At 39.9% G+C, this 10318-nt stretch overlaps 1 protein-coding gene across 3 annotated transcripts; it reads right to left on the bottom strand.

Moving 5' to 3' along the window:
- Positions 1-3584: 3584 nt before the first annotated feature.
- On the bottom strand, positions 3585-8890 carry tcea1 (transcription elongation factor A (SII), 1). 3 transcript variants are annotated; one of them, XM_048264004.1, is made up of 10 exons: positions 8793-8890; positions 7262-7324; positions 7070-7175; positions 6872-6977; positions 6613-6758; positions 6316-6372; positions 6064-6218; positions 5162-5308; positions 4188-4259; positions 3585-3976 (listed from the first exon to the last, which is right to left on the bottom strand). In XM_048264004.1, the coding sequence occupies exons 2-10, from the start codon at positions 7280-7282 to the stop codon at positions 3968-3970; spliced, it is 819 nt and encodes a 272-aa protein (XP_048119961.1). In that variant the 5' UTR covers positions 7283-7324; positions 8793-8890; the 3' UTR covers positions 3585-3967. The 3 variants fall into 3 exon arrangements, with proteins under 3 accessions (XP_048119961.1, XP_048119949.1, XP_048119955.1); XM_048263992.1 differs by lacking the exon at positions 8793-8890 and adding an exon at positions 8572-8770; XM_048263998.1 differs by lacking the exon at positions 8793-8890 and adding an exon at positions 8572-8770 and having other exon boundaries at positions 6613-6755.
- Between the last annotated feature and the right edge of the window lie 1428 nt (positions 8891-10318).

The following is a 10318-nucleotide window of genomic DNA, read 5'->3' as shown; positions in this document are numbered from 1 at the left end:
CATGGATACTCCCTTCTGATGTGCTGGATCTCAGCATACTCTAAGGACTTTTATATAAAACCAAGTCTTAATTTAAATTAAAAATGTAATGCTTAAATTTAAGTTAAAATACATAACTGTTTCAAAGGCCTTTTGTGAGAACACCAAGTAATGATTTTGTTGACCAAGTCCATGTTTGTGTGGTTCATTTTAGAACACAAAAAACAGTTATGTTGTGACCATGTAATGTGGATGCTGTCACGAGGGAAACATCACATACCTTCCTCTGAGATCTTCTGAGAACAGACCCGGATATTAACAGGCCATACTATGGGTAAATGCACAACTGTTGCTATTTTACCTGCTTTCCAGAGGTTAAAAAAGAGTTTCCATCTATTGAAACAACTCTAGTGGTGTCATAAGAGTGAGACAGTCCCAGTGTATTAGTTCCCACAAGTCTGCATATAAATGAGACATGGAACTTGTTGTGGGTGGTGTTCATTCACTAGGATCATTTATTCTACATACACACATATATTGATGCCACTAATTGCTGCAAGCAACATGACCTGGCTTTAACCTATACAATTGGGAAAGTTGGACAAGGAGCTTCAGGTCCTCCATTTGTCTACAGTGTAATATAACTTGTGGAATGGCATATAAGCTTCAGACAGGACCTGTAATGGAATACTATATTTGCATTGTTGGCCATGGCTGGACCATCCTGAGAGTCTGAAGGATAGAAACATTGGCAGGAAATAACTAGCTGTAGCAAAAGATTTGTAAGTCGCTTTGGACAAAAGTGTCGGCTAAATCATATAACCATAACCATAAAAGATACAAAACATCTTAAAAATGGGATATATCAACACACAAGCACACCTTGCTGTATATGGGGGATGCACACAGTCCCAGACCTGTCAAGAGTATCCAGGCTGATCATTGTGCACAATCAAAAGGATCATACCAGGAAACGGGTACCATTTGCGTCCACAACATTTCATGAGATACATAAGGCACAAACCAGAGCCAAAATGTGTTTCTAAAGCCTAAAGCTAATCAGTTAAGGGCTCTTGTTAACAGTGTAGAATGTGGAGGGAAAATGGGCTGTATATATCGACCTGGGCTGGATAGAAGGGCACTTCAGTTGGTACACCATTTACAGTAACTGAGGAAGTGATGGAACTATGATGCACTGTTGCAAGACTCTAACCATCCCTGTGCAGTGTTGGGAAGGTTACTTTTAAAATGTATTCCACTACAGACTACAGAATGCATGCTCTAAAATGTGTTTTGTAACGTATTCCGATAGATTACTCAAAGTGAGTAACGTACTTGAAATACTTTGGATTACATCAGCATTGTATTATATTAGAGGCTAAGAGAAAGGAGCCACCTGAGATACATAGGCTACACGGTGTGGTTAAAAAATATTTGAATTTGAGTTTGAAAAGGCATGGCCTACATGTTAAAATTATTTAAAATGTAATCCCTTCAATGTATCGATGCAACTGTATTCTGAATACCTCCAATATAAATTGTAGCTGTATTTAAATACAGTTACTCATATTTTGTATTTTAAATACATAATCTGGAATACATGTATTCTGTTACATCCCAACAAATGCCACCCACCTGATCCTCACCACGACCGTCTCTACAACCCCTCATTATACACTCAGTCAGTCAGAATGCTAGACTGCCATACTAGCCATACAGTTGTGACTGAAATGGTTGGTTCCTTTCCACAAAAAAGAAAACAACTTGCATTTCTGACAAAAGTAATCAGCATTCATTATTTTCTTTATTCCATCCAGGTACCATCTTTGCCCATATTATAACATAACAGCTTTGGGTCCTTTTTGTAGGTGAACTTCAGAGGAAGAAGAAATTAAGCATTCTTTCAATAATCTCATCTCAATCAAATTCAGCCACGACTGGTATGGTCATAAATTGAGATATCATAACAAGAGGAACTAGGTACATCTCCAATCTACAGAGCTTGCCAGTCTATTAGTAACAGTGCCGCCTGCAGGCATGGGGAATACTATAAACAGCATCCTGGAATGGTATAATCCCCACTGCTGTCTGCAGATTATTAGCATCAACATCAAATGAAGCACAGACAAACTTCTGTACCTCAGCTCTTATGAAGTCTTTCGAAGAACAACCTTAACATCCTCTCCAAACCACTCTGCTCTGCTAATCTACATTGCCAGCGTACAGAACGTAGCCTATAGCAGATCTCCTAGATCTCCCATCTTGGGTTCATATGATGAAGCATATCTGCATTTGAAATAAGTGTTCAGTTCCTTGAATCCACTGCCTACTTAATGCAAAGTGATTTTTGCACCTTTTATCTGCATGTATCTCATTTCAACATCAAACACCATGGCACCCTACTCATGTCACTGTTTTATTCAGTCCTTGTTCGCATGCAAATATTACTGGGCAACGCTTCTCTCCATCTGCGAGGCACCCACCCAGCATCATAAATGTTAGAGCATCCATCAGAAAGCCATATAGCTTTTTTTGACACATAATACAACTAAGACGTCGTCTTTGTGCCTTAGTAAGATCTGATGGCGAAGAGCAGGACTCCAGTAACTGTAAACACAGAGCTCTGCACGTTGCTTTTGTGTGGTGTGCAGTGCAGCTGCAACCACTTAAACTGGGAAAGACAGACATCCTCTCCCGAGTGCTGCTGAAGGAGCCTAAACACAGAGAGGATTCATCCCACTGCCTGCACATGGCCACCACCTTTCATTTTCATATAAAAAAATAAATAATGTAAGGTGTAATGTAAATTGGCAACATACTACAATTGGTAAAGCAAGGATTAATGTCATAAAACATTTTATTTTCAAAAACCCATACTGTGTTAAATGGCCTTTATTAGGCCACAGGATACAGTAACATAATAAGCCTAAATGATAAATACACACGCACTGCCCATGGTTGTTTCATTCATTTCAGTGGGCCTATAATTAACATAATTTCTAAAAATAACAGCATTTGAATGCCTGTGCATTACCCAGAACAAACATAACCTACATACACTGAACTACATACAGTATAGAACTAATCCCAATTCCCAAGTTAATGCAGGTCCAGTTTAATTTGGTACGGTCACCTTGCAATGTCCTAGTGTTACTTTAACACTGTTTAACCAGCTGGCACAGGGCGGCTCACGGATCTTAGTCTTAGTGCTGGGTAGCTCACTCATTTTTCACGAGAGCTATACAAACACACACACACAAACAGAAACGATCAATTAAATTACTTTTTAGGAAACACGCCTGTCCCAATTATGTAACGTAAGGGATCATACATGGTGCATACAATGGATTGCTTATAGGTGTAGTTTTAGGGAAATTCTTGACAACGGACCCCCTACATTTTCAAACTCTGAATACGATCATGCTCACCACAAGTGAAGATTTTGCCACCGCCTCCTTTAGCACTCCCTTCTAGCACTCCCTTCTAACACTCCCTTCACCACACCATCTGAAAAGAGCTCACATCCCTGCAGTTTGATAACTGAAGTGAAAATAAAGCCAGTTTTCCCAGAGTTATACCGCACTAGAAAGAAAGACATGGCGTGATGGGTTTATCATTTTGATTTATTTCATGAAACAGTTCACTTCCAATTTTAAATTAATGTGACTAGTCCTCAGTAGGGCAAAGCAAAACAAAAAGGTAAATGTGATCATTGTTGTCAAAAAGTTAAAACTACATATAAAAAGTGATGGTAAATAAACAGATAGATGCAACAACATTGAGTCTGAGAGCTGAGCCAACTTTCATGTCAAGATAAAAACACAGGAAACAGTTCTGTGACCAAAGGAAAAGAACATTCAGTGGACTTTTGGGACCATATCTGTGCACCAGGTGCCACTGAACAGGTAGTTCCTAACTATAACTGATTCAGACTCCTGGTCTGGGAATTAAGCTACCTCTCTGCAAGCCGAAGACACCGCTCCAATCTTCAGCAAAACTGTAAGAGAAACAGGAGACATGCGTGAAATTGGTTGGAGCTTAACTCCCTTTCAATCTTCCAAAATCCAACTGCTTCATACACTTTTTCATACATACATTTTCTATCAGTGCATTTGGGTGAGGTCAAATTGTGAAGATCATGCAACAGTCTGAAGATTTGTGAAGATCATGTGACAGTCAAACTAATGCAGTACAGAAAACACACTCACCTTCCACCTATTTCCGCAGTCATTGCAGAAGACGAATGTGGTCATCGGCTCATCAGCACTGCGAGTCTGAACCTGATTGAGATTCAGAATGTGCAGATTAGAAAAAAATAATAGTCCAGTGTTCTCCATCAGGTCATTCAAAAACTACATTCCTTCCTTTTTATAATCTAAATTGTTCTGTTCGTTTTCCACTGTGAACTTAGCCTTTGCCAACTTTCAAGCAATTCTAATTAGGAGGGGTGTCATGATTGTCCAAATCCTCGATTCAATTAATTTTTTCGATCTTTTTAAAATATTACTATTAATGGATTCCTTATGTGGCTGACTTTTTGTCTTGTTGCTTTCAATTTTTCGGACTTTTCCTATTCTGTTTCGGGGGCTTTCATTTTAAAACCGCTTATTATTTTGAAACCACTCCAACCGCGAGGATATAAACAGAACGAACATTAAACATAGACGTGAACATAGTGAAATGAAACACAAAATGATAATTTGATTGTTTCAGCACACTCCGAAGATTTTTTTGCCTTAAAGTAATTTTGGACTGTAACTAGATCATCTTTTAATCTGCTAAATTGAATAAGTTAGTGTTAATTGACATGAATGAACGACAAAATACTTCCACACCGGTGATTTCAGAGTAGCAAGAGGGGCTTCGATTTTAGTTTGTTGATGTTTTGTTTTTTTACTGGCTGCAGCCTTAAGTTAGAGGAGTGTTGACGCCGCAGTTTAACGTGTGTGTTTGTTTTTGCGTCTTGGCATTCAGTATATGCTGGACATGTCATTGGTGGTGTGGCTACATCATTGATTCTACCTTTGAGTTCAAAGTTCGAGATTGAGATGCAATTTCGATCGATTCCGATTTAAAATTGAAATCGTAACACCCCTACTAATTAGTTGTACAAGACTTTAGCACAAGTAAAGACGTTTTGCTGTGTAAAATCACTGCGCTGGGGGAGATACATTGGACTTACCTGCGTGTAGGTGCAACACTTCTTTTTGCACTTCCCACAGGTGAACAGGTCTGTTTTAGTGCCACCTGTCTGGGCCATTTGGTGGTCCCTGATGGCCTCTTTGGTCAGGTTCTTGCGCATCTCCTTAAGTTCATCACTTGCCATTTCCTGGACAGAGGAGCATGAATGGACACCACATTAATATAAAGCAGAAAATATCAAACCACCAGCAGCCATGTGAACCTATAAAGATAAATGTAGCCCAATAAGAACATTTGATTTTTTGATTTGAATGACAAACACTCACACTAAATACCCATTTTCTAGTAGTTTGGTAGTTATTACTGATCTCTACAGCTGTTGAACCAGATACTGGTGGGGCAATAACAGTGCTGTTGGATCAGCTATTTGCAAGATGGGGAGATTGGCTACATTTACACTTAATCATTTAGCTGATGCTTTTATTCAAATTGAGTTACAACAATCAAGGTGCAATCAAGGTACAGTGCCAATAGGATATTGTTAGTGCAGCAATTAGTACAACTCACATATAGTACAATAGAACACAAAGAATGGTTCTCACAGAACAGTGATCTGACCACAGACAGTCCTCTGGCCTGTACTCTATTCTGCAGAGCACTACCCAATACTGTTTGCTGCTGCTGCAAACGTGCTGCTGAAACAGACACTTTGTGTAGTTCTTCCAGCATCTAGCTATGTGTACATTTACCCATCTCACAGGACCTAGTCCAATAGTCACTCCATTATTGCCACGCCAGTTACAATTTCAAAAGCCTACACTTGACTGAAACACCCAGATGACTTACCAAAGATAAACAAACAAATAAACATGACCCAAATCAAATCAAACCACGGGTCCCATCAAAGAAGTGCTCAGATGACATGGACTGGTGAAAAGTTACCTCAGCAGTCATTTTAGAGATGCGTTCTGGGGACACATTCCCACACAGAACGTTCCTCCGCAGGTTGGGGTTTTTGACATCCTTCAGGTTCGCAATTCGGCTTCGGATACGGTTCTTGTATTTCATGTCAGTGTTTTTAAACTCTGTAAAGATGCGTGCAAGGTTGTTAAGAAACTCAACCAATTTGTTCATTGAAAGCTATATGGAACATGCCAAAACAACAGAACAAGACAATGTGCTTTCAAAGGATATATTCCTCAATCTGGGCTCCAAGCTCATCACAGTCTGCGCCAATGGTAATGTGATCATCTTATGGGAGCCAAAAAGAAACAGCATTTGGTCAAAAGTGGCAACCGTTTCCATATTTCCCTTAAAGGACACTAAAGTTTACAAATGTCAGCTATGACAAGTTCATCCTCCGAGTTGATAACTTTCAACAACTTTCTTAAACATATATTTTGTACTGTCTGCATATTTAGGACTAAACTATGAACTATTTGATCTCTGGATGAGCCCAGAGCTGTGTAATCTAAACTCTGAGAGGCTTGCCTCCTGTCTGCAGGGCATTGGTGATCATCTCCCGGCACTTGAGGCGGACAGAGTCGGAGGTGACGGGTGCGCGTGGGAAGGTGGCAATTAGCGTGTTGGGGGTGGCCTCAGCAAAATCACCCTTGCTGGAATTACTGCTTGAGCTTCTGACACAAGACAGAGAAGAAAGGAACAGGCATAGGGCATAGCAACATTAGAATGTCAGGACGCGGAGGGAATGACAGGAACGAAAGACAACAGGAAACCGGGGCTTTTATACCTCTCTTCTTGGGGCTCAGGACTGCCCTGTGATGTTACCATCGGTGTTGTGGGCTCCTTTCTTTTCTCTTCAGATGACTTGTCACCACCACCACCACCAGGCTCATCTGCCAAACAATAATTGTTGATTGTCTTATGAACAGTTTTATTAATTGGGAAGTGGGAAGGCTGCACGATGTTTACAAAGATCATAGCTTACCCAAGAGTTTCTTCCAGGATTTGATGAGGCCCTTGGCAAGCGATGTAACTTCTTCGTCCGTGCTCTGCTTGCGGATTGCATTAACGGACATTCCGATTCTGGTTGACTACAGAAAGAAAGACAAAATCAGAGACGGCTGCCAACAACTTTAGTAGAAAAGATAAATGATGGAAACTGTCAAACCAGGCTTACCTGTAGTAGCTCTAGTGTCATGGTGACGCTCTTCAACTCCTTCAGGAGATCTAAAGCACCAGACTAAAGGAAACATTGCATTTCCAGTTACAAATGTGACGTGCCATGTCTGTAACTTAACTGGCCACAGCCAGTTAAAGCCGAAAACCCTGGCGACATGAAGCGACTTCAGAACTAGCTTGATAACCAATTTGTTTGAACGATTTGTTTGATTAACGTACGCTGTCTGAGATCCACCTACATTTAGTATAATGGAGCAACGTTAACTTATTTCATTACAAGTTAAACCGATACTCGGAGCAAGCCCACCTCCTGTTAACTTAACGCCAAGTTAAAGCAACACCAAAGAGTTTTTTGTACCTTAAAATAATGTTTCCAAAATCGTTTCAGTGGTTCATCAACTCATAACAGGGTGAACGGCACTTTCTGCATTCGCTTCGCAGCCCTCTATCGACTATAACCGCACTATGTAAGTTTGCCGGATCAGGTAGCGGATCTGTAGTTCGATGGAATGAGACATAAGAAACTAAAATTTGACTTGCATCTGATGTCGCAATACATCATACTTTAATAAAATCATGCAACATGTTGTACCTTGTCTGTGGACATTGTCATTTGCAAAGCCGGTGCTGGATAAACAAATGGTGCGTGTGACAGAGGAAAAGTTGTTTGGTGTTGCTTTAACGTTTCGGTGTATGCCCAGAAAAAACGCCATACTAGTCTAATAAAACCTCTCGCTCAAGAAGGGTATCCTAGCTATCATATCTAACTGGAGGATACTTGCAACGTGACGTTAATGATACAACAGCTAACTAGCTAACATGGGATGGCTAACATTTGTTATGATCACTGTATATGTTGCAAACGTTACTTTCGTGCTCTAAAAGTGAATGTAGCAACGTAAATAAATATTTCAAACGGCTGTAAAGGGGCAGGAAAAACGACATAACGCCCCAAAACATGTAAATTGGCTTAAAAGGGTGTTCTAACGTTAATTCACAACGGGTTCGCTGGCGGACTAATCGCAAGCGGCTAACGTTAACGTTAGATTTCCCACACGTTTATATTCCAGCTAGTTCTACCTGCTTACTCAGTTTCTGCAATGCCGCTGATTATAAGAGCAACATGCAAAAGTGGCTGTGATCAATTTTGCCCAGTAATTACAATTTTGCCAATCTTACATAGCTAGCATGTTAGCAATCTGTTTACGTGTTGTGTTACGTTAGCAACCTCACAGGGCTAACGTTTTAGCCTCCTGCCTTGTCTGGGACAGAAGGGACACATTCATTCAATCATGCCAAAAACCTCACCGCCGTTTTCTTCTGCGCCATTTTATCAATCTTCTTCGCAATCCTAATGATTTCATCCTCGTCCGTTTTACCCATTGTGTACGTTAATCAAGACAGAAATTAAAACAGATTAAAAACGATGGTGTCGCGTACCCACACAACAAACCACCGGCGGGCTGCCGCGAGCAAAGCTGCAGCGCATGAGACGTACACCCATTTATCAGACCATACCAATCGCTTACCGAACAGGATAATGAACAGATGAGTTCAAGCTCCACTCAGGCATATTCTTCAATATTCCTCTGCCTGCCTGGCCCTAACTGCTTAATAAAGAGTTAGCCTACAACCCCCCCCCTGCAATCTATTTCGTAAATATGTGAATGTCTTGGTGGAGTGTGCTATCCTACAATCAGCCTATTTTTGTGGAACTCTGGTCATGTCTGAGTGAAACATTTCTGACAGTGTGGGTTTTGGACAGATGCACTGACAAATTGTTTAATGTGAATCGCTAAATGTGAACATTTAATTCAAATGTAGGCCTATTTCATTTAGTTATCAGCGACTTTTAAAACGATATTTAAAGTCTTCCAAGAAAGAGTGGCAAAGGCAGGCCAACTCCTAACAAGTGGCGCTGAACTCAGCAATACAAAGGCAATGAAATCAAATTCCAGCATCTGTAGCCTAATACAAACCGAATCAGCCCATGTCCAAGATGGAGGACCCACATAGGCTATGAAGATCTGAAGACTTTTAAGACCTTTTTATCTCTTAAGGCGAGACACTACAGGTGAATAGGGTAAACATTTTAAATAATAGACATCACCATGAAACTTCCTCAGTTGATTACTTACACAAGTATGAACAAAAAATGTATTACAAGTTTTTGAAATTTGAATGTTTAATTATGCAAATTAGGCATTATCTCATTAAATATGCGCAAATTTGCATATATTTTTGGTAGATAGATCTGAACATATGATAAAGCCTGGTACAAAATTATTCTTTCATTTTGTTTGCATACAAGATAAAAATAAAATTACAGAGGGATTTCAGGATATCTGCTTTCATTACCTAGGAAATCAGAATATACTGTCCATAGCCTTAAAAAAACGATTTTTGCCATATATTTTTTATTAAAATGTCACATAAATCAGGCCAGGAATGATTTATTAACAAATCCCTCTGTAAATATCTTCAGAATACTGCTAAGTGTATATCTGGAAAGTTTGGTGTACATAGGTGCTACATAGGCTGAGATGTTTCTACTGGAAAATGATAAAAACTCAATTCGAGAAAACAGCCTCGGAACACAGCCAAGAGATTCCGTTCTCAGCCTAGACTCGCCTTTGAACTTTCGCGATTGGTTGCGGTTACAAAGGAAGTGTCCATATTTGGAGAGCACAACGTCATGCAGGAAAAACAGAGCTTTCCAACGGTACTACACATGTTATGTTTTGTATCACGGTCGCGGTAGAGCATGAAACGTTAGAAGACTAACTTTTGGTGAATTTAGGAGAAATATACAGGCGCGAGTAGACAAAATGTAATGAAATAAACACCTAAATGTGTAAATCGGGCTTTGTTGTTGTAGTAGTGTGAAAGAATACATGCTAAGGTAGCAAATTAGCCCAAAATCTCGAAATTGACCAGTGCATGAAAAAACGATGTTTTCACCTGCCGTGTCTCGCCTTAAGGGAAAATCACTGATAGTGGTGTTAATTTTTGTAAACAAAAGCCACAGCACTTCTTCCATCAGGTAGCCAAATTG

This window comes from Alosa alosa, chromosome 1 (assembly GCF_017589495.1).
Source record: "Alosa alosa isolate M-15738 ecotype Scorff River chromosome 1, AALO_Geno_1.1, whole genome shotgun sequence".
Classification (NCBI taxonomy): Eukaryota; Metazoa; Chordata; class Actinopteri; order Clupeiformes; family Clupeidae; genus Alosa; species Alosa alosa.
The sequence above is the reverse complement of the archived record's forward strand: the minus strand, read 5'-3'. Positions and strand labels throughout refer to the sequence as shown.